The 25318-nt window shown below is 40.8% G+C and overlaps 1 protein-coding gene across 6 annotated transcripts in view; it reads left to right on the top strand.

Moving 5' to 3' along the window:
* Amot (angiomotin) overlaps window positions 1–24431 on the top strand; it is a 58857-nt gene extending 34426 nt beyond the window's left edge. For all 6 annotated transcript variants that reach the window (XM_006257423.5, XM_006257420.5, XM_006257422.3 and 3 more), the window contains 6 exons: window positions 8714–8863; window positions 10524–10714; window positions 17357–17479; window positions 18223–18455; window positions 19548–20468; window positions 20797–24431. In XM_006257423.5, the coding sequence (XP_006257485.2) occupies window positions 8714–8863; window positions 10524–10714; window positions 17357–17479; window positions 18223–18455; window positions 19548–20468; window positions 20797–20894 (1716 nt within the window). In that variant the 3' untranslated portion in view covers window positions 20895–24431. The remainder of the gene's footprint in view (window positions 1–8713; window positions 8864–10523; window positions 10715–17356; window positions 17480–18222; window positions 18456–19547; window positions 20469–20796) is intronic.
* The last annotated feature ends 887 nt before the right edge of the window (window positions 24432–25318 follow it).

Genomic DNA, 25318 nt, shown 5'->3' with positions numbered 1-25318 from the left:
GAATTATTAGTAAGAATGCTTTAAATATGTATCCGATTAGTGTCCATGTAGAAGCTGCTATATTGCGACACTAAACTGTCTTACTATGAAAAAGCGGGAACTTCGCTGCTGTACTGTTCATTAATTAATCCTAGATGTTGGTTGTGATTGTTCTGGAGTAACATTAACTCTTAAATGTTTTGAATGTTTGGGGAATGGGTATATTCCAACAAAGAAGTAATGATGAAGTGTAAATTTGGCTAAAAAAAATTAAAACCTTGTTAAATTCTATTTTGAAATTTGAATTATTTTAAGAGAAATAGTACATTTCATGGATCTGTAGTAGGAAACCACTTGGGCTACATAGCAACTCCAAGGCCAGCCCAAGTAGTATAATGAAAACCTTTTGGAAAACAGTAATAATAGCCTCCGTTATTTTACAATTTGAAAGCCATAGGAGCCTAAAATAAAATAAGATCGTAGTTTTGCAAACTAAACGACATTGTAGCTATTGTATGAGAAATGTCTTCCCTGTGTCCATTAATTTTCCACTTCTTGGTCCTACTAAGAAAGGCTGTGGTTTCTGGAGCTCTCCAGACTTAGATTTCCTCTGATCTTCTTTTTGAGCCTTAAAGACTGGTCGGAGTTACGTTGTGAGTTAATAGTTTACTAGGAACTAATACCATGTAATCCATGATATCCTTTAGCCTGCCTTACCCAAGTGTTAATGTCAAGTTGTAGAGAATCGACATAATACTTCTTCAGTCCTTTCTCTTAAAAACATACTGTTACTTCATGATATGAAGAGGTGTTGGTTATTCAGAATTAAAACTGCTCAACAGAGAATGTTAGGATTCATAAACTCTGCAACAGTTTGATATGCGATCTTTAATGTGGTTCTGTCACAAAATCAGTGACTACTTCTGTCTTATGGATGCTTTCTGTGCTGGGCATAGTGGCACATGCCTTTGATCCTAGCAGTGGGGAGGCAGAGGCAGGTGTATTTCTGTGAGTCTAAGGCCAGCTCAGTCTACACATTGAGCTCTAGAACAGACAGAGTTACATTGTGAGACCCTGTCTCATAAAACAGAGTGACAGAGAGGAAGGTAGAACTGGATTAATGAATAGATAAGATTTGCTTATGCTTGGTGGACATGGCTCAAGGAAGGCCATGTTGGAAAGCCGAGATACACTGGACTGCCTGCCAGTGTCCTGTGTAAATACGTTTTGTGTGGTTCATGTCTGTCTCAGAAATTTGGAGTTTTCCCAGGAAAAAGAAAGGTTTTTTTTTAACTTATTTAGCAAATCAAAATTATTCTCGAAGCAGGCCTTTTGTGAGGGGAATATTTTTCTCAGGTTTCTTAAGTTCAAGGTCACTCAGGTAATTAGTTTTCATTACATCAAGATGTCAGGGAATTAACTATATTGATTCAAGGACCCTTGTGTTCTTTTATACCTTCACCTCTTGAAAGCCCTCATGTGGGTGCATTCCTTGACATTCATTTCACTTTTCCAATCCATTGAGCTTCCTGTGAGTCTCGGCAGTCACCCTTATAAGCATTCCATAGAAGGGCCACTCAGGCAAGAACTGTTTTCCTACAGTCATAACATGCAATTTCTCTCAAGATAATTCAGATTCCTTTATGAACCATGGTCTCATGACATCTACAGAGATATTTTGCTAGGGTGGGGATGAATAGATTCCTTTTTCTGACAAGTCACTGTGATACAGACCTTAAAATCAGCCTCCCTCCTATGTAGCAGACAGCCAGAGGAGGTAAATGATGCATTCCTAACCCCCTTTTCCCTTACCTTTTGGGACACATGGGTCTCATTGAAATTGACACTGATTCAACAAGTCAAAAGAGCTCTGTGTCCTAAAGCAACCACAGTATTCTCACATTCACAGAGCACTTCCTCCCATCCCCTCAAAGTTACCCTCACTGGGGAGTTTCCATGGATGTCTGGCATATCTTTTCACAAAACTCAAGTCAGCCCAGGCTTCTGGCCGGCTGCTACATTAGGAGAATACAGAGTTGAAGCCGAGGCTTGGATAATTGTTTCAGGGATGGTGGGAAAAATAGACTTGGCAAAACCTGAAGGGGAAGATGCTGAGGGCGAGCTGCTTAGTGAGCACAGTGTGTAGGAAAGTAGAAAGCAGGAGGTGAGAGGACGGGCTGGAAGAGCCAATGAGTCACATTTGGGGCTGGAATGAATGATTGAAGTAGAGGCTGAAGTAGTCACGTGTTTAGAACCACAGCGACTGATGATGATTTCGACATTGTTATTCTTGTTGAGATCCTTGAGTAGCTCTCAAAGTCCTGTTGACACCTCAGCCATGTCTCCCAATGTACCTACCTCCCTTCTTTTATTCCACTTTCACTTGCATTCTTCTTAAGAGCTAACATTTGCCAATCTTTCCATGCCCCTCACAACTAGAATTCCTTGGCTTTTTGTTTGTTTTGTTCTAAAAGATAATTTTTGCTGTCTACCAAGTAATATACCAGTTTCTCCTTTCCAGTCATAGAGGAAGATGTCTGCATAACATGTATATGTTTAATACTCTCTAATAATTTTGAACCAGTTGAGCTCTGTCGGTGAACTTTAAGCTTATACAGTAGCTAGAATGTTATAAGTTTGAGTGGACGTCTGAGAGTGTGAATTATATGTGTACTTAGAGGGTTGATAGGATGAGGTACATATGCCATAAGGAATTTCCCGGAATGTTCTACTGATGAACTATCAATTCATTTGAAAGGCATCTCATCAAAAGATGACATTTCTCATGCCCATGACACTGCAATTTTGTTATTGTTTATTGTTTTTAGCCACACACCCAATAGAAATAGGACTGCCTCTCTTAGGTTGTTTTTTCCGTTTTTTTTTTTTTTTATATCACTATGGCCTTTTAAATTCCCAAGGTAGGAGCCTTATATATTTCTTTATTCCCGAGGCAGCAAGTTTTCAGAGGTGGTGTTTTACTCCTTAAAGTCTTTTAATATCTACCAGCGGACCATAACCTTTTGGCATTGGACAGAGGCAGCTTGCTAATACCAGGCTAGTGTTACCAAGTTGCTTCGGTGTGAATCCTGACATTGGGCAGGGTCTCTGGGTAAAACTAAATCAGATCAAACAAATATTACTGAAAGCTCATGGGGCAACATAAAGCTCGTCCTCTGCGAAGAAGTGGAACAGAGAAAATATACTGTAGACATGACATTAGAAAGGACTATGCGTCCATAATGGAAGGCAAGAGACTAAGCAGATAAAATGTGGGCACACTGATCTTACTTCTGTATCAGTTTCAGTGTCCTTGAGAAGATGGGTGCCTGGGTATGTCAGGATTCACTCCTGCCTACACATCTGTATTTTTAATCTCCAATTTGTATTTTTTCCAGAGAGCCGTTGATGTGGCTTAGTGGTAGGGCACTTGCCTGGGATGCACATGGCCAAGTTAAGAAAGAAAAAAGAACAACAACAGACATATTTTATATCCTCTGGGAACCTTCCAAGTATTAGCATCTTTCCACAGATGAGAGTATTAAAGTGCGGACAGATTAGGCAGGACACTTAGAAAGAAATCTCGGGAAAACATACACACACTACGAGCCCTGTTACTTGTCATCCTGTAAATAAGTGGGGAACATATGGATTAAGGAACTTCCTTGTAAAAGCTTGAGACAAACAGCTTCAGGTGCTCTAAAACTAATTTTGTATATAGCTTTCTTTAAAAAAAAAAGTCAGTTTGAAAGACACACACAGTTGTTGGAAGGAGGGAAGAGATGCTGTCACATGGCATTCATTTGTAGGGATCAGATTCTCCTGAGTCAGAAGAGGTTATGGGATCTGCCAAATTCTTGGGAATGGGTTCAAATTATTACAGAAGTGCAGTGGAAAGATGATTGACTTAGCGCAAGAGGATTTGTTCTGTTCTCTATCAGATTACTTTCTCACTGTTCTTTCTCCCATTTCTTAAGATTTTTAAAGATTCCTTTTGTGTGTCTGTGCATTTGTCTGGGAAGGGGGAAGGGAGAGATGGAGGGGGAAAGATTGAGAAATTGAGAGAGAGAGAGAGAGAGAGAGAAAGAGAGAGAGAGAGAGAAACAGAGAGAGAAGAGGGTTCTTCAGTTTTCAAAGCACAGGGATGACAGACCTGTACTATATTTGACAAAGATTCTCCATTGAAAATTTATATTTATTCTGAATAGGAATGATTTGATATCCTTATCATGACTTAGCGAAGCAAAGTAAATATTGGTGGGAAAACAAAAATGGTAGTTGTCATAGACTGAATCTCTGGGGTACAGTGGTTCCTGGATGGGGCGAGGAGAAGATGACTCAGAGATGAAGACAAAAGCAAATAATGGGTTCTGGAGACAAATTGAGAGAAGACAGGCGAGAGGATAGTACGGGAAGGGAAAATCTTTAACGAATTTCTGAATCAATGTTTACTAAGAAAGCTTAAATAGATGGAATGATGTCTGCTATTCACTAGACAACTAGAAAGATTCAGGTTGAAATGATGGATTTACGTGGCTTCTTCTAGGAACTCATGAGTACAGGGTTTGATTAGAAACTCAGAGTGACTAATCTGTGGTTCTGAAAACTCATTTTCTACATGCAGACCAGAGCCACACTTGTGGATTTGGAAACTTAAAAAGTGAACCCTCATTTCCTTGAAGACTGAAGACATCAAAAAATAAATAATCTAGATTTCTATAAAATCACATTTTCTGTGATCTCTCTTACACACACACACACACACACACACACACACACACACACACACACACACAGAGAGAGAGAGAGAGAGAGAGAGAGAGAGAGAGAGAGCATTTACTTAGTTTTTAACCTCCACAGTTATATATATTCTAGGACCTTGTTTAACATCTTATTTTCTTTAACCCTCTCAGATATTGTTCACTGTTAAATATGAAAAGACACCTCCTAGATCTGTGAACTATGGAAGTTTAAAGACCTGTAGAGGTCATCATAAATTATTTATCTAGTTTTGTGGGTTTTCTTTAAGTTCTTAAAACTTTGTGGGAGAAGGAATTGCTGAGCGGTGAGGAGCGAAATCACCAAAGGGTATATTGGAACCGTAAATAGTACGTGTGTAACAATGCTGCGTCTGTTTTATAAAAAGATAAATGTCACGCTGTATGTAGTGGAGTAGACCTGTAATCCCAGCATTCTGGAAGGAGGATCTTATGCTTGAGGTCAGCTTAGGCACTTTAAGAAAACACTGTCTCAAACAAACAAGATGATTGAGTGCTATAAGGTGTGCAGCTAGTTCTTTATGAAAAACAACATTGGAAACAAAAGGGATGAGTATGCACATGTATGTATGTGTGTATGTATGTATATATATATGTGTGTATTTATGTATGTGTGTATGTATGTATATATGTATATATTAGGATGTTTTTACATATTAGGATGTTTTATGTAGGACACTAAATATATAAATACACAATAGAGGAGAAGATAGCAGCAACTCCATACAAAATATCAGATCTGCAGAATTCAGTTTGAAGTTTTGACACCCTTCAGAGATTGATGAGGTGCCCACCCCCATAAGACACCCTGGCTGGCACTACATAGTAAATAGTTTTTAATATTTTTGAGGGCAATGTAGTATTGGTTGCAATTGTTGTACTCAGTCTTATTGGCTGGAAGGCAACGAACTATTCACATTCTACAGGCCTGGCATAGCATCAGCCATCTAGCTTTGCTGATTCGTGCACTGCTCCTCCTATTACCCACAGTTGTCTGTTAACAAATGGAGACTCTGAGGCACAGTGGGGAAGTTGTCATTCATAGCCAACCAGTAACCCAAGTTGGGGAGCTTAACAACACACATAACTGGAAAGAGAGTAAATTATAGCCCATAAAATCTCCGGGAGCAATGAAGTTAGAATACATAGACCGCAGTACTTAGAAATATCTACACTCTGTGGAGTATATAACCTAGAAGATGGCTGAATTTGTAAGTTACATGCATAAAGCCTAGCATGGGCAGTATCCAAGAATTGCCACTCTCCATTCTAACATATCTAAGGGGTAAGGGCTTCCCAGGTGCTTGCAGTATTTATGGCCGAGCTATACTCTTTCATTTTTTCTTTTTTTAAAAAAAAATGTACGAATGTACGACTATGGCAGCAATAGTGGCCTTTATTTTTCTTGGCTTGCTCTGCAGAATCTGTCTAAACACCCAGTTTTCAACAAACTCAGAGAACTCGCCGATTCTACATTGCCTTTCCCATTCAGAGGGCTGGCTCAGTGACTCCTCTTTCTGTGGGTGCTTTTCATGGGATGTTTCGTTTCCATTTCTGAGAAAGGCAGGGCGTAGAGAGATTGGCATGACCCTGGATTGCTTGCTTTTCAGTTTTCAGAGCTCACTTGGCTGTACTTTGCCATCAAGGCAAAGAAATGCGTGCTGTCTACGTTTAATTGCCTTTAAGTATAACTGCTCTAAGCTTCATAATTATAGTTCCCATTCTCTGCATTACCATTGCACTGCTCCCTTGGGGTTTTCAGCATGATTCACAAATAAATGCATTCAGCTCTAAATTACAAAACCCCAAAGGTGAAGGTGACAGAATGATTCCTTCTTTCTCAGTACTGAATGCTTTACAGAAAGCAAGGCAGAAGCATCCCAGACCCCAATCTCTTGCTTGCCCTAGTAAGGAAGGAAAGGTTTAAGCTTCTTGAGAGGCAAAATAGGATGATTTCTTTGATCATTGTATACCTTAGGAAATTTTGATAAATAGTAAAGCATCTAGACTTAAATTCACCTCTGTTGGTTTACAGTGCCAGATTAAATGAGGCCTGCTTTGGAAGGCAATGCCAAAAAACCATTGAAGCAATTTAAAATGGTTTCTTTTGTTGGTCACAGGAGACATCAATGGTCTGGTGATAGGAAAATATAAGGTATGTTTCCTGACACCCAGGGAAAGCTCAGTAATTCTGACCTGGATAGGAGAGGATTCTGAGCAAATGTTGTTTCCCCACCAGTAAGTGGTAGTGCGGTTGAAGCAGAAATACAAAACAACTGTGGTTTAGGCTCATTATTACCATGAAGGAGTTACCTGGTCTCTGCACTGAGAAGATCTGATGGGTCCTACTGGCTTGACCAATAGGGCTATGTGGCTATGGACAATATTGACACGGTGTGCAATTTCTGCCATTGCAGCTACCTACTGAAGTCATCCAGGGCTTAGGAATTACCTGCAGTTAACTACCTGGATTTATGTTTTTTACTACCTGTTAGCAATAATATTTTTACTCTTAATCTCAGTGGCTGAGCTATCTCTAAACTTAGTGACCAAGGAAAATATAATGATAGGAGTGCCCCACTTGGGAGGAATTTATTGTAGAAAGAGCCTACAAGTTGATATGCTCGCATTCAGGGAAGCTATATGGTAGTGTGGGAAGCAGAATCTGTTCTTTTGCAAGCAAAATGGTAAGGCTGTTTGCTAATTTTCCAATGTTATTGGATATTGGAGTATGAATGTCTTATTTAAGGCTGTCCAATGGCTTCCTTGATCATTGCTGCTTTGCCAGGGTTTGGCTTACAAGATAAAAGGGTACAAAGAACATGCATTCTTCTCCCTGGTTATCTCAGTTTTTGCTTATAGTCTTGCAAAGGTGAAGAATCACATCTGACTCAATCGTTCTCTGAGATATATATTGATTCATTTGAGTATTTAAGGGACCCTTGGCTCCAGAATAAAACTAAAGAGTATACAGTCCACAGTCATCATCAGCCTCAACTTTGGAAAGGAAAATCCCAAATAATTTGTAGTCTTTTAATTAAAAAGTAAACAAACATAAAACAAGTAAGACACTGCTTGTCCTGAGGAGACCAAAAGTCATTTGAGCCATTATTTGGCATCACCAAGTTGAGAAACAGAAGTTCTCCAAGTGAGCCAATGTAGGCTACTTTGAAAAATGATCAGGGCAAGTTTTCAGAAAGACATTTTTGGTGCCTTTGTATCCATAGTAGCTGCTTTCTCTAACCTCAGCCCTGGAAGGAGACAGTGTTTTAAGGGGATTGTAGGCTGCTGAGAGCTCTATGGGTAAATGGCTTGCCACCAAACCTGACCACCTCAGTTTGATCCCTGGAACCCAAATTGTAGAGGGAGAAAGCCAAGTCTCACAAGTTGTCTTCTGACTTCTATATGCCATTGTGGCCTGTGACCGTTTAAGTACGGATGAGTATCTCTTTGTCTCTCTGTCTCTCTCTGTCTCTATGTCTCCCACACACAAATAATCAATGTAAAACACAATTCAAGGGAGTAGGCTTCTAAACAACATTGATCTTTTCTCCTTCTTCTCCTCCCACTTCTTTAGCATTTATTAACTGTGAGAGCGCAAATGAGACAAGCTTCCTCAAACCTTCTCATTTATAGTAAAGAAGAGGGATGAGGGCAGCCATAAGTGGGAAACTAACCATCTCACATTCTAAGGTATTGTTTTGGGTGGAGAAAGCTTGATGAAGACATACAGATTAGGAGGAGGAGGAAGGGATACAAGAGAGGGTCCTACCTCTCTTCACATTTGTATGATATATACATTATAAGCAGAAAGCTCATTCCAAAGGTCCATCTCACTGTTCTTCTTGAATCAGAAAGAAATCTCAGTATAAGGCTGAATTTGGAAAAGGGTGAAACTGACCCCGTGACTTATTTTCTTTTTATTTGCGAATCTCCCTCCCAACCTGGATTTCCAGCTGAAAAAGAAGCAAGTGTACGTGGACAAAGTGGAGAAGATGCAACAGGCTCTGGTGCAGCTCCAGGCAGCATGTGAGAAGCGTGAGCAGCTGGAGCACCGACTCCGGACACGTTTGGAGAGGGAACTGGAATCCCTTAGAATCCAGCAGGTAATGCTGTGGGACATCCTGGGGATGGACAGAGATGATAGATGTGTGAAACTATGCTACCCAAGTCTGTCTTAATGAACCAGTAAGTTTCTTAGGGTTGCTTCCAGAAATACTGGCAAGGGGCTACATATGGAAGTATAGGTGACTCAAATGCAGCTGGAAAGGTCTTCCTTCCCTAAGCATGGGGGATGACGCATTATAGCTGAATCACTGAAGATCTCTGCTGAACCTCCAGGCTGCTCCACCAATCAGAATTTTGTCTCTGTAGCAACTGTTACTGCTTATATAATCTTGGGGAGAGGGGGACTTATAAATCTTGTGCGGGGTATTTAGCCTTGGAATGATCCTTTACTTCTTTACTCCTCGGGGCTTGTTTCCTGAGGCTTACTTAACTAGTGGAATGAAGGAACGGGAGAAAAGAAATGCCAAATTCCTGGGTATTTGCTTGCTTCTTTGTGTATTATTTTGTGTTCATCAGACTCTAAAGGTACTTAGTGCTTGTTAATCTTTACATGTTTGCCAGCTCCCTGTGGTAGAGTAAAAGGTGTGGCCAGTATAAATACATAGCCTACCTATTTCTTCCTTAGTTTTCTATTCCAGCAAAATCTGCCATTTTATTTTTCCCACGAACCAGAACAACAACCTCAAAAAAATCCATATGAAGTGAAACAGATGTACACCTGAATTAGTTGATGTTTTTTGAATCGAAGCTGGTGGGATCTTTGGAGAGTTTTTCTATTTTGTTCTGGGATTGGGTCTCTTGTAGTCCAGACAAGTTTACAACTTAAGTCTGTGAAGGTGTACACCACCACTTTCAGCTGTAAGTGGTCTTTAATAATCTTCTGACCATACTACTTATTGGGGTTTAGAGGAGAAAAAAAAATCAAGACCCCCTCACCCCAAATGTTGAGCACCTCAGTAAAGATCTCATAAATTAGGGACAATTTTGGAACCAAATCATATTTAAAAGAAAAAAATTCCCATTTTCCTTGAAGATTTTACTGTCAGCTAAGGACTGAAGTTTTTATTTCATTACATCTAAGTTTCAAACAACCTAGCAATGTGGAGATGTAAATTCTCCTTCCTTCTTTTGAATCAGCCTTGTACTCAAATTAAAAGCTGAGGTTAGGGGGTTGGGGATTTGGCTCAGTGGTAGAGCGCTTGCCTAGGAAGCGTAAGGTCCTGGGTTCAATCCCCAGCCCCGAAAAAAAAAAAAAAAGAGCTGAGGTTAGGAATAGAACAGTTCATCAGTGCTCACAGCACTGTATGGTTTGATACCTGGAAACACCAATCAATAACAGTGCTTGCCTAACATGCATGAAACTCTAGGTTAGATCTTCGACACTATGCAAAAAACAGTCAGGCAAAGAAACAAAATAGCATGGCCAAGCCTGTTCTTATAAAACGGAAGCTCTTCAGACCAGATTGGGTAGGGGAGGCTGTGTCAGGGGATTCATGAGTTCAAACCTAAATAGTGAAATCCTGTCTTAGAAAATCAGCAATGATTGATACATGGATGGATGGATGGATGGATGGATGGATAGATAGATACATAGATACATAGATAGATACATAGATACATAGATAATCAATCTTCATGACTTAGGCAATATGGTTTTTCTTTCACTAACTTGAGGGGTCTTGGAATCTCCCCCAATAGCGCCAGGGCAACTCTCAGCCCACTAATGCTTCGGAATACAATGCTGCTGCACTGATGGAGCTCCTCCGGGAGAAGGAGGAGAGAATTCTGGCCCTGGAAGCAGATATGACTAAGTGGGAGCAAAAGTATTTGGAAGAGAATGTGATGAGACACTTTGCTCTGGATGCTGCTGCAACCGTGGCTGCGCAGAGGTAAGTCACTGAAAGATGTGAATGGGAAAAGCAGGTACACTAACTCATTCAGAGATTTCCCAATATCTAGTCATTTTCCTCCCCTTCAGTTTCTCTTCATATATGTTTTTCTTTTTCCAATTACACATGGACCGGATGGATTTGGGGAGAGAATTGTAAAGATTTCAAAATTATGGACTTTCTAGCATGATAATTGAGTTTGCATTAGGAATGAGCTGGAATATTACAGATAGGCTTAGTAAGTATTTGTACACCTCATTCCCTATTAGCTATAGATCCTTTCAGCCACATGTGCCTGGTATTTAGTCTCAGGACCAACGTGAAATCCCCACTGCAGAAATTCCAGTCAGAAAGCAAATGTCACTCAGGAGTAGCTGCTGCCATTTGATAGTCCTGGCTCTTCCTGGGTATGTGTGGAATATGAGTCCATCACGGCCCTTTGAGAAGGTCTATATCTGCAGGCTACAGGCTCTGTATTCCTGAGATAATCTTATATAAGAAGTCTCTTTCTATCTGGTACCAGAGAGAAAAAGGCAAGAGGAGTTCTATTTTTGGTTTCTTGGGTACTTTTTTTGCATATTAATAAAAAGAATTAATTAGCTTTTATAGGAAACAATTGTTCTTCACAGCTTTTGTATGTTGCCTATGTTCATAACTGTTAGCGGAGAAAGAAACAGCTCAGGTATCACCAGGTGATAGCTTTGGTTGTGGGGATAATAGACAGGATGTAGGTGTAGACATAGGTATTAAAGGGGGTCTTGACTCTAGTCTCTTGCATTAGAGTATATTGTACCCAAACAGGCTTCTATTCAGAAAGTTATTAGACACAGCAGTGTATTTTTATATTCTTGCAAATGTGCTACATCAGTAGAGTCCAGTACTTGCTAGATTTTAAGTACTAATAGGTGTGTGGAAGGAATCAGTGTTGGACTGGCACATTCTAAAGATACTCAGGATTCTCCAGGTAGACTTATTCCAGAGTCTCCTGTCTCCAGATAACCTTATACCTTTAATAGACTGAAGCCATCTTTGCCTTAATCTTGAGGTCTTTATCAGCTGAAGTTTCCCTGGCTTTGTTTCCTGGAAAAAGCATGCTCCGTGAAAAGCCAGTGTCATAATAGTGTCCAATGAATCTCCATGTGTGTCCGAAGATGGTCACAAGGCTTGGAGGCAGATATGAAGCAGAATTTAGTATCATATTATCTACAGGCTCCCAAAGAAGGGCAGCACTTGCTCAGAGATATTTGTGAAGGCCTGATGCAGGAAATGTGCTCATGGTGAGCCAGAGAGATCCTGGGTCATTTTGTCCACTTTGTGCAGAAGCTTTGCATGACGTAGCTCATAACTGTACAAGGCATGAGAAAATGTTTGAAGGAGGCATCTTGGTGCTGACTACAGAATGGATTCCAGGGCAAAGTACAAGAAATCTAGAAAGGTGCTTGGCACAAGGGCCATTATATAAAAATAAACAAACCATTCCTCCTCTCCTTTCTGGAAAGCACTAAGAATTGAGTGAGTTCTCTTACAGATCTATGTCTAAAATGAGTTGACTTAAATTGAATTGCTTTGTATCACTAGGTAGAATGTGTCCACATAATTACAATTTTCAGCAAAATATGCATGTTTATCATTTAATGTGATAGAACACAGGCTGTTCCCAGTGTTCCTAGCAAGTAGGAACACCTTCTTCCAGAGGCAAACATTCCTGATCTGCACTGTTTATAATGGATTCAGACAATAGGAAAAGATGAGAGGTGGAGAGATTATATTGAAATGCCTGTAGCATAAATGAGTTAGACTAGATGATTCCTCCTGACCCTTTTATTAAAGGTTTATTCTATATTTCCAATGATAATATCATTTCACTTTGTTCTACAGACTGGCTTCCTTATTTTAAATCTGTGAGATAATATTCAGAAAACAAGATTTCTTACCTTATAGGCCTTTCTCTCTGTCATGCCAGTATCTCTTCACATTCCTTCACTTCGACCTGCCACCAACCTGAATCCTTTGTCTTTGTTCTGTGATGGAAATCATTCATATATATATGAATGATACATATATACATGTATATATATATATATACACACACACACACATACAGACATTCAATGCAATTTGCATTCATTGCGATTAAATTCAAATTAAATGCAAAATGATGCCTGGGATGTTGACTGCAGATGGAAAGTGCTCAAAATTTGATTAAAGAGGAAAAGTAAAAAAAAAAAAAAATGGAGGGAGCAAAGAGGGAAGGAAGAAGAGGAACTGAGAGAAAAGGCAAGTTTTTTTAATCAGTGTGTAATTAGCACTACATTTTAACACTCAAAATAGAAGTCACATTCTCCCGTGACCTCCTGGCCCTTAAACTTGATGCTTTCCTTCCTAGGCAATGACTCATCTGGTTCATGTCATAAAACTACAAATGTCTTTCCTAGACTGTCAATAGAAAAAGGAGTTACATTGTGTTTATGCTCTGTTTTACTTGTCCTGCTCAGCATAATTATTTTGATCCATCACAGTTGATGCATTTATTAATAGCCCATGCCTTCTTATTTCTGTGTAATGTGTCATGGAATGGATGTATCATAGATCATTTATCCATTCATGTGGTGATGGATATTTGGATTATTTCCAGTGTGTGACCTTTGAATATAAGGAAATACAAATTTTAACATAGGATTTTTTTAAAAGATTATTTTCTTGCATTAGAAGCCATACTACATGGTAGTCTGTCTATAACCTTTGTAGTGCTTTGATTCTAAATAATCTTTTGCCAAGGGAAAGCTGTTGGTACAATGTTTTCAGACAGGAATTGGGGACTAGAAACTAGAAGTGTCTAGGAATAGACAGTGAGACTGATTGCTGTATGTATAGGTAAGTTGTATTCAATGCAGTGGAAAGGAGAGAAGGGGAGAAAGAAAGAATACATTGAAGGCTTCTTTGGCTTTTCTAGTGAGGTAGTTGAATTTCACGTTTTTAAAAATAAGTACCTGAGCTGAGTGTGGTGGCACCGACCTGTTGTCTCAGTGCACAAGAGGGACACGGAGGAAGGGTGTAAGTTCAAAGCCAGCTTAGGCTATATCAAACCCTGTAGAAAATGAAATACAATAGTATGTGACACTTAATATTTTTTGTCCAAAGGCTACGAAAAATGTATTTTATTTCTCAAAAACAGGCAGGGCTCTAGTAACAACTTTAACATATTACTTATCTTTTAAAGGTGGGTGCTATTATCTATTCTGCTCTCAGTCATGGAGATATTCTGTCATCTATAGAGCAGTACTCAAGGGCACAAGAGCCAGAATGGAAATCAACAGTGTATCCGTTTAACTGTCTCCTAGCTCAGTGATGATGAGCTTGAGATCCTTCGCTGTTCAATGAAGGATTAGCTGAAGATTCTTAGGCACTTGCAGGAGTTGTCAATACTTGCAGGATCATTCCCTGCATTCAGGCTCTGAGTTACTGTGTCTCCCGAGAATCTAGGCACTTAATATGATGAATGGAACTCCCTAAAAAGAAGTCCCTCTTCATTCCCAGAAAATCTGATTTAGCAATCCAGATTTTGAGTTTGAGCTCATAAACGGTGAGGTTATGCCTGGAGAGCAGCAAAAAGATAATACAATAACAACCCATCAACCATGTGATCTACTAGGATGGATTTACTGAATTGGGTTGTTACCTTGGGTTGTTAACTTGGAATGTTGCAGGTTTGTTTTGGCCAGTGCAAATCCAGAAGAAGAGGTGGTAAAGTAACGGAGGGTGTGAGGAAGATTCGTACCACACTTGGCTATGTGTTCCTTCCTTAATGTCCTTTCTCAGTCTGCACTGTACTTACCTTGTTTTCAACCAGAACTTCTCTGCAATTAGAAAAATACTGTAATAGTAGTGCTTTCATCTCTAAGATTAAACTTAGAAATCTCCAGCAACTTGATGGATCCCATCATAGGACTGTTCTCAAGACAACTTCACTGCAACAGCTCTGTAATCTAAAGCCATCATAGCACTTTGGAAAAATCCTCTCCTTGGTTCCCCATGACAGCAAACACTGTTCCATGATTTGAATTACAAGTACAGTTCTCATTCATTCTTTTATCTCCCTAATGTTACCATGGACATGGTCTCCAAGTCCAATCACGTCCACCACCTACAGCCCGTTCCCGTTTCCCGTGCCACTTTACTGGTGTGTGTTTTCATTATCGTCTGATGGGATTACTGCAATCACCTTCCAAACTGCTCTGCTTGATTCAAGTGCCTCTCTCCTCTGATCCACCTCTGTGTTTCAGCAACAGATAGTGCTGTTGTCACAGAGCTTAGCACATACTCTTTCATTCCCCACAAAAAGCTCTAGTGATTTTCAATGCCTGTTGGACCAAAGTCCAAACTCACTCCTGTAGTAGTTAATTATTTATTCCTTGTCTACCCTTGCAAGTTTCCTACACCTAGGGCCTAATCATTTCCACATGTTTCTTCTCTCTAGCCTCCCATGATCTTCCCCATTTGGTAAAGTTCTGGTATTAAATAAGCAGCAAGATGCTACCAGTTAGAAAAGATGAAGCATATTTAGTGATTTATTTTTAAGTTATTTTTTGATCTTTAGAGACAGAGTCTCAAACAGACTTTGGCTGGCCTGATACTTGCTATATAGATCTGGTAATGATCTTCCTGCCTCAGTTGGGACTATGCTATTAGAGAAAAGGAGAGCATACTTTGGGGGGGGGATATTAACAAACATCTGTTTATTTAAGAATTTTAGAGGATGACATAGGAGGTCCAGGGGCATGTGGCTTTGAATGCTGTCTGCAGCCTGCAGCCATTATCTCCTGATATTCTTGAGGGTAGCCTCAGAGAGCTCTGGACCTAGTTCCTTCAAATGCTGTACTAGCTTGCATTGGCAAAGCCATTGGCTTCCTAGCCCTAGCCCTTCTCCAAGGAAGATTGATGTTGAGGGCTGTCCTGGCAGCCCTGTAGGAATTCACTAAGTGCCCCACATTTTCAGGCTCCATTCCTGAGCAGTTCACAATGTCCATATCAATTAGCTGGCAGGGCTCTGTGTACCCAAACTGGTCTTTTATGCAATGAATGGCTGTAGGCCAGCACCAGTTCCCCCAATGACAAACCGTACGTTCAAACCCCCAGTGTCTGTAGACAGCATGCACTTTTCAAGAGGCTTGGCTCTAAAGAGTTAGCCTTCAGTTTCCCTTGGCACTCTGTAAGAGCACAAATGGCCTCCAGGATTGCACCAAGGGGCACACTGTTTCAAGCTCATACTGACATTTTGTTATTCTCTTTCTATTAAAAAAGAAAGGGCATTGTTGTGTGCCTTTCCTGTGCCCAATGGTAGATGTTTTTATATCACTAACTTTAATTTACATAAAAGGGCAGGAAATGTCACTTCAGTTCTCATTTTGCATGTGAAGAAGAGTAAGCATAAAAGCAGGTAACTGACTTTTGCACTTCAGAAAGTTGGTTTCTGGCAGAGTACTTGAGGAATCAGCGACTTGATCCTGGGGCTGTCTCTAGGAATAGCCTTCATATCGAGTACTGTGCAAGGGGGTTAATTCAGGAGAATTGTGAACAAGTGATTGCTCTGGAGAAATATAGAATTTGGGGATGTTAAACTAGTTTGATTTGGCAAATGATGGAGAGAAACTGTATCCCTCCCACTTCTTCCCAACTCCAGTAAACAGTTACAAGTTTGCAAAGGAGCTGTAGTCATTGGGAGAGCAGTGGTTTTTATAGAGGCCTACCAGACAGACCTCCCTAATCTTAGGGAAGCTAACTTACCACCTGGTCATTCCCTTGTTATTCTATTACCCCAAATCTTTTCTGGTCACAATCCCAATGCCAAGAGAACATGACTCTTTAGCTTCCATCAGATAACATACCTGGAATCCGGAAGGAGGAGAGTGAAGCAGGCCCACTTCGTCCTTCTTCAGCTTGTTGTCCTGATTCCTGTATAACCTTTAACCCCATGCATGTCTTCTTTAATCATAATACCTATCTCTCTCTTAGGCCTCATCTCTTTTCCTTGTCTTTTGGTCTCTCATCTACTCACCCCTCTCTGTCTCTGGTATTCTCCTCTGCACACATGTTTCTCCTTTTTTGAGGCTTTGAGTTAATGGCCTGAGACAATTCCAGGTGGAACACGATGATCCCTTGCACAGCTGAGACTCTGGCATGAGAACAGTCACTTGGGTTGGTTTAAAACCCATGTATTCAGTGAGAGAATGGTTGCTGATGTAGATTAGATAAAGAAGCAAAGAGCACCGAGTCAAAGTCCCCTTCTGTTAGTTCATATGGCATAACTGGCTTTAGTTTCTGTGTCTCTGTTGTGTGTTTCTAGCCCTCATATGTAAATGATCCTCAACTGTCATAGAACCTACTTAGCAATCCTCTGGTTTCTTTCAAAAATACCTTTCCATTTTGTGACTGTTAAGAGAATGAAGTCGGAAGTGTACATATTCCTGAAATCATACTTGCTCAAAGCTCTTTCCAGTGAGTCCCTGACAAATCAAACATTCCTGTTGAGATCAATGTTAATTTAAGAATTTTCAGCAAATCTTCCATTGACTTAGGATTGAAAATAACATGTATTGGTTTTGATGCCTGCTCATCATCGTCACTGCCCTTTGTCCCCCACAGAGACACAACAGTCATTAGCCACTCTCCTAACACCAGCTATGACACAGCCTTAGAGGCCCGCATCCAGAAAGAAGAGGAAGAGATCCTGATGGCAAACAAGCGTTGCTTAGACATGGAAGGAAGGTAAAGTCTGAATGCAGACCCAGAAGGATTGAGAAGTCGATATTGAGACCAGCTACATCAGTAGAGTAGGGCAAGCTGTTTATTCAGAAATGATGAACTTGATTGTGTAGCCTGCCGACCTCCTACCTCTTTACCCCTGCCAGTCTGTTACCTAAGGTTTGATGTGATGGCCTTAATAATGAACATTCTTGCTAACTGTGGAGTTCCAGGTAGGGTTGCTTTTTCCTGGATTTTATAATTGTTTTCCATTTGTATTCCATTCTGAGGTATTCCTTGTAGCAATAATTCTATAATACAGATAATCTGTCAACAAAATATCTGGGGATTATGGCACCCAGTGTCTTTTATAGACTCAGTGTCATTTATTACTACCTGGAAGTCATGCCTTACTAGTAGAAGACTCTTATCTTCTCACTGAACTTACTGTTATTATGGACATACTCCTTTACTAGAGAATGACTTCTTTCATACATGGCCTTTCTATTTGCCAATATTTGACTTTGATCTTCTAGGGTGTCCACAGAAATTTTTAGATGCTCTCTTATGTCTACTTGGCAGTCCAGAGGATGTGCTATTTTATTTTCCTTTAAGCCTTAACACACTGACCCTTGCCTCCAACTAAGAATTCACTACACCAGCCCTTAATAGAAAGGATAATAGGAATACAAATCCATGTAGGCGGTGAGATTAGAATGGAGAAGTAGTAACCAAGTCTCTGTGTGTGCTTTTTCTTTGTCTCCTAGGATTAAGACCCTCCATGCGCAGATTATTGAAAAGGATGCCATGATCAAGGTGCTGCAGCAGCGCTCCAGAAAGGAGCCTAGTAAGACAGAGCAACTGTCATCCATGCGGCCAGCGAAGTCTCTGATGTCCATTTCCAATGCTGGATCAGGCCTGCTTGTACACTCATCTACATTGACTGGTGTGCCCATCATGGAGGAGAAGCGAGACGACAAGAGCTGGAAGGGGAGCCTAGGTAAGAAAAATGATAGGAACAGAAGCAAGGGTACAGTGACATACCTAGAAAGTATCATGGCTCTGTTCCACGCAGCAAGGAAAAGGACAATGGTCCAGCTTCTAGAGAGGAGAGTTTGGGGTTATTTTTTTCTCCTCATGGAACTAGATGCATAAGGAGGACTCTGAAGTCTCATGGTGAGAACAGTAACTGAAAGACTGAAAATATGAGAATCCTGTGTTCTTTAGGGTTGGGAAAGAACCGAACTTGACTTTTATGTAAAAAAAAAAAAATTCTTGTATTTGGCTTTTGCCACATGGGAACTTTGTTCAAAACTCAAATGGACTTTATCTCAGGCAAAATTCAAAATTACAGCATCGCTATGTTCCTTCCTCTCCTATGGAAAGAGGACCCAAAATTCTCTTAAGGCTAATGAAGTCACGTGTCAGCTTTTCTTACCAGAATGTTCAGATAAGAGAACAGAATGTACTTCTTCGTTCAATTCCTGTCCATTTTATCCCCTCTAATTAAAGCCTCGGAGTACCTTACATACTGAGACACATTTTTGATCCAAAGGAAGCAAACAAATGATATATTTCAAATCTTTTGGTGTTTTTAACTCCTTTCTTGATCCAATGAATGCAGTATCCTTTAGTCAGAGTTCTTTGAGCCCTGGTCATGTTTGGAACCGTACGTTACACAACTCAAAACACCCTTATTGGTATCCACAGACTCCCCATGCCACTGAGTTATTTTCATCTCTCTGGTGAATGTGGGGTATTATGACTGGTACAAAAAAAAGACCTCTGACAAGTTGGTCTTCCGAAATCACTAATGAAAAAGAAGTGTAACTGATACCCAGGACACTTAGAGGTTTAATGTTATGTTGTTAATTGAATAATAAAGACAAGAAGGGATCTAAGTCCAAAAGCAACTCTTAGCTGGGATGTAAGAGAGAGAGGATCCCAGAGGTTCACTAGAGGCAAAACCAATCACGTTTGGAAGAAAACTATCAAATATTTTCTTTTCCTCAATTCCCGAAAAGGGCAAATAGTTAATCAGTATCTAGAGAAAAATCACCTCCCATCCTCTTGTTCCTTGCTTCACCCTTAGGCATTCTTTTGGGTGGAGACTACCGTGCTGAGCCTGTGCCATCCACACCTTCCCCTGTGCCTCCATCTACTCCTCTACTCTCAGCTCATTCGAAGACTGGCAGTCGCGACTGTAGCACCCAAACTGAGCGCGGATCAGAGTCCACCAAAACTGCAGCTGTCACTCCCATCTCGGTTCCAATGGCTGGTCCAGTTGCTGCTGCTGCTCCTGCTGCTGCCATCAATGCAACTGCTGCCACCAACACTGCCACTGCTGCCACCAACACCACTATCATGGTAGCTGCTGCTCCAGTTGCTGTTGCTGCTGCTGCTGCTCCAGCTGCTGCTACTGCCACCCCATCTCCAGCAAATGCTGCTGCTCTTGCTGCTGCTGCTGCTGCTGCTGTCACTCCAGCTACTCCTGTCTCTGCAGCTACCTCTGTCTCTGCAGCTACTTCGATCTCTCAGGCTGCTCCTGTCTCTCCAGCTGCTCCTGTCTCTCCAGCTGCTCCTGTCTCTCCAGCTGCTGCTGGTCAGATTGCAGTTGCTGCATCTCTTACTTCTGCTACCGTTTCTCCAACTCCTGCTGCTGCTACTGCTGCTGGTGCAGCTGCTGGTGCTGGTGCTGGTGCTGGTGCTGGTGCTGCCGCTGGTGCTGCTGTTGCCACTGTTGCTGCTGCTGCCACCACTACTGCTATTCAGGTTGCTCCAGCTACTTCGGCTCCGGTTCCATCTCCAGCTTCGATTCCGGCTCCAGCAACGGCTCAGGCTTCTGCTCCGACTCCGACTCAGGCATCAACTCCAGCTCCGATTGAACCTCCTACTGCAGTTCCGACTCCAACTCCAGCTTTGGTTCAAGCTGAGGGTCCTGCAAGTCCAGGTGCCAGTTCCGGACCACGCCGTCTGTCTACACCAAATCTGATGTGCAATCCAGATAAGCCAGGTAGTCACAATTTTCTTTAGCAGGCATCTTCTGGTGGTGTTCTCGGGTGTACATCTATCAGCTGATGCCCGCCATTTTGACAGAGTTGAACACTGCATGATCCAAAGGGTCAGAGGAAAGAAAAGATGTTCTGGAAATGCCTTCTGTCACTCGCTAAAATGGGAATGGTCAAGAGCAGAGGCCATTTTTCAGTAAGGAAAAGGATAGGCATGTCTGTAGTGGCAAGTTCCATTTAGAAATGAGTTTTGTAATGGTTCTTAACATGGTTTGCTGAAAGTTAATCTTTCCTTTCTGCCTAAGTCTTTTCTAACCCTTCGTTTCCATTCAGATGGTCCTGCTTTCCACTCCAGCACTCTGGAAAGGAAGACACCCATTCAGATCCTGGGGCAAGAGCCTGATGCAGAGATGGTGGAATATCTCATCTAAAGGCCACATCAAGCGCTGGAGTTATCAGCAAGAGTTCTTTTTAATAATGTTTCCCTTTCATTTGTTTAATCTGGGGTGAAGATGGGGTTGGGAGGTGGGGATGATTTTTCTAAAGGGACTTTTTATTGGACTCTGGTAGTACATAAGTAATGCCATAGAAATGAATTCCAATCTATTTTGGAATCCTTAGGGAGTACCTCAAAAAGATAGGTTAAGCAGAATGTGCTCTACATCTTACTGTTGGTCTTTATACAAATCATGGACTATTAACAGGTAGTGACGTCCATTGATGTTTTGAATACGCTTCAACTTGTTTTAAATTTCCCATTTGAGGTCACTTTTCATTGAAGAATACAGTATGTGTAGAAGGCAGGTTGTAACATGTAGTTACGAAGTGGAAATTCAGGGAGAGTTTGAGGACTTGCTACTTTGTCTAGTCACTACCTAGACAACAGCCACAGAAAACTCTTACTTTGGGCTGAGAAAAGAAAGTGTTTTAGGAGCTATGGATGCTGAAGAAAAGGTAGAGAGGGTTAGGGTAAAGAACGGTGCTGGAGCCAATTTTCTCTCCCAGTTGCCAGTTACCCTGCCTCCTCGTAATGATGGTATTTCTCTCCATTTCAATGGTGCTTTGGAAGTGGATTCTTTTGGTTTCTTCCTGGAGGTTGATACATTCATATATATACTCTGGAATAATATATGCATTTGGATAATTAATATATTGCTTTCAGAGGGTAGGAAAGTAAATGAACAGTGATCCATCACTGCCTCTCTTAGGGGATTAGATGTTAGAGGCCTTGATGAAGGGCTGCATGAGACGCTGCATGCAGACGTTAGTGATCTGGGTATAGTCATGAATATGGCCCAGTCACCTTAAATTAGTCCACTTGACTGACATAGCCTTTTCCCCCCAACAATGCAGACTCACTGACTGGTTTGCCAGTATTTGTTTGCCAATCGTTTGCACGATAAGGAAACATCTTTGCTGACAGGTTGAATGTGTTGAATTTCTGGCAAATACTCGGAAATGTTTCTTTTTTGTTTTTCCAAATCCTTAGCATGTGCCTTCAAAGGTATATGCAGCTGTCACCTCCAAGGAAATAGCATGAGAAATCCAAAGTACCAGGCTGCAGTCAGGAGCGAGGTTGATTGCAGCAATCTCCTCAACTACCTCTTCTCACTACCGGTGACTCCATCTTGGGATCCCTTTGGGCAGCAGCTGGGAATGTATACATGGGCGAGACCAACACGGGACCTTGCCATAGAGCTGCCTCCAAGGACACAGAGGGTGTCAGGTGTCACTGGTCCTTGTCCCTTGTCTCTGCCCTTCATTAAGGCAATAGAACTACAGATAGTACCATTAAGATCAGTTTTCAGGACTATAGGGAGGTTAAGGGAGGGGGCTATTGGGTAAAGGGGGTAGACATTTAGAGATGTGTTAAGTTAGAAATGAGATTGATACAAGGGTATCCTGCATTATGCCATGGACTATAGCGGTGGGGAAGAACTTTATTTAGCAATATAGCATTAAGTTTAGTGATGAGGAATCTGAGAGTTGGAAAAGATCAGTGACTTTTTCAAGATCACCACGCGCATCTCTCTGTTCTGCCAATTACATGCCCATTTTGGTAAACAATTATAAAAAAGAAGGTTCTGTTTTGAAGAAAGGACATCTTCATAGTCTAGGGCATACCTACATTATGAAAATCTTCTTGGTGTGAATAGATTGATTGGGTATCTGAATTCTTATCTTGTCTCTGCTGGAGTGCCTTATATGAAATTGTTTTTTTCCTCATCCCATTTAATCATTGAGCTACATGAAATGCACCCCAACTGTTTTTCACTATAAAATTGGGTGTCTTGGGTCATTTTATGTATTCCTCTGTGAGAATAAGAGTGCTATATTTACCTGTATTCTTGTGTAGTTCCTAATTACCTTCCAAAAGGTTTATTTGTATGTGTGTCTGTCTGTCTGTCTGTAGATGAGGGAAGGCAATACAACATCTTTTAACTAGTATATTTTTCCACATTTTTAATAGCAAAATGATCATCCAATGTATTGGTCCTCAGTTACAGAGTGAATGCCAAATAGACATTTAAAAGTGCAAGGAAAAAACCTGCAGACAGTAGAAAAATCAGGCAGCAAACACCAGGAGAGCTACTTTCTATTCAAGCAAATGAATGAGAATAAAAGAACCTACATGTCCTCTCATGATGAAAACATATTGCTAGAATGTGGGCTGACTCTGGGAGCCATGATTATAATCATATACTGTAAAGTGACAGATGAAATACATTCCTCACTGTGGCAACAATCTCTTTAGAATCCTGTGTTTGAGGAAAGAAGGAAGTCCTTGCTGAACTGTTAATTTGAACTTTCCAGAACCTCTGTGCCTATCACCCAAGAGGCACTTGTTCTCTTCAGTTGTCTGTCCCAGGCAATTTGCTAGAAGGACATTGCATGTCTAAAAGATGGAAGAAGAAAGACTATGTTGGTAGAATCTGCATAGATTCTACCTTTTGAGAAAATTCCTACCACCTACCAGTTTAAAAATTCAGAATATGGATAAATCTCAAATTAACTCATGTCTTCACGGTTGCGTGAAAGTAACATTTGGGGCCTCTTCCTGGGCTTCCCAGAAGAGGAGGGAATATTTGTTGTCTTAACTTTTACTGTCTGGTCGTCTATGAGGATCTTATAATGCATTATGTTATCCCCCATGTCCCATGTCCAGCAAAATTTCACTTGAGGGAACTATACTTGATACAAAACTATTAACATTGTTGGGGAGGTAATTGAACTTCCTTTGAAAGTCATGTATTGTGACTGTTGTCTTAATGAAGGTTTTACTTTCAGTGTTGCTTTTGATCTGCAGGGTGATGGGGCAGTAGAAACTTGAAACATCTGCCATCATCAATGGCAGGAAAACTAGCAAGATACCTGTCATGTTCTCTTTTTACTTTTGCACTGTTGAGTGGGTCTAACCAACTTATTTCCCAACTACTTTTTTACATGAAGAATCTAAATCATGTGGCAGCTTAAAGTATAGATGTATGCGCTAACTTTAATAAATGCTCATATCTGTTAGCCATACAGTCTGTTATCTTACATGCTCCTTCATACATGGAATGTGTTACTTAGGATATGTTCCTTCTTACAGAAAGTATTTTCAAAGGGAACTATTCGCTGTGGGTTCATTGTCACTGATTTTGGCCTGCCACAACCTTTAGAAGTTCTTCTTTCGAGTGCCGCCCATTGACATTAGGAGAAGGGTTGGAAGCATGTACATTTTCTTCTGGTAGTAAGAGTGGGTTAAAAGAAGCTTTCAAATCCTTCTGACCTCCTTTGTGGTTAATGGCATGTGTTGAATAAGATGGCTACATGGGTTTGGCAGATTGTTCAAGAAGAATTACTTTTGGCTAATGTATGTGGTCTTTGTAGTGGTTATGATCCTATTCTGTAAATCAAGAGACTTAGATCAAATAAAGTTAAGCCTATCTTTTCAATGACAATAAAGTTAGCCGTTTTAAAATGCAGCACTGTGTGGAAAATGCTTTGGTGTTTACTGGCTTTGGGCGGTGTTGGTAATTACTTTCAAGATAGTAAAAATGTCTTACACCAGCAGCAGAATTTGCATTTGCTCAAAGTATGGGATGTGCTTGAAACATCTTCAGACAATATGGCAAGCCGCATGCTCTATAGCAGTCTTTATATACAATGACAAGCAAGCAAGCTATATATAGTAAGAGCTTTGCACCTTTTAGATTTTGGGTTCTGAGGAGTAAAATGAGGGGCATGCAAAGCAGAGAACTAATTTTGGGATTAGTATTTTCGAGTCACTTTCCCTTGGAATTCCTATTCTGTAACAGTAATAGTTATGCCAATTAGTTTTAGATGGGGCGTGGCTTCTTATAAAGGCCAGTCACACCTATGCGCTGACAACACTCAGACAAGCAAGAACACAGAAAAACAAGAACACAGGAAGTTTGGAAGAAAAGGTGGTGGGGAGGTATGGGAAGAATTGGGGGTTGGAGCATAGGGGTGGATTTGATCAAAACACATTGTGTAGTCATATTTGAAATTAAATAATAAAAGTAAAATAAGGGGGAAAACACATAAGTTGGGCGTTCATTAGAAATGATGAGGCTTACATATACAGCCATCCAATTAGACAAGATGGATGAAGCAAAGAAGTGCAGGCAGACAGGAGCCGGATGTAGGTCTCTCCTGAGAGACACAGCCAGAATACAGCAAACACAGAGGTGAATGCCAGCAGCAAACCACTGAACTGAGAATAGGACCCCCGTTGAAGGAATCAGAGAAAGAACTGGAAGAGTTTGAAGGGGCTTGAGACCCCATATGAACAACAATGCCAAGCAACCAGAGCTTCCAGGGACTAAGCCACTACCTAAAGACTATACAT

This window comes from Rattus norvegicus, chromosome X (genome assembly GCF_036323735.1).
Source record: "Rattus norvegicus strain BN/NHsdMcwi chromosome X, GRCr8, whole genome shotgun sequence".
In the NCBI taxonomy this organism is placed as follows: domain Eukaryota; kingdom Metazoa; phylum Chordata; class Mammalia; order Rodentia; family Muridae; genus Rattus; species Rattus norvegicus.
Note: the sequence above shows the minus strand (reverse complement) of the source record. Positions and strands in the feature narration are given on the sequence as shown.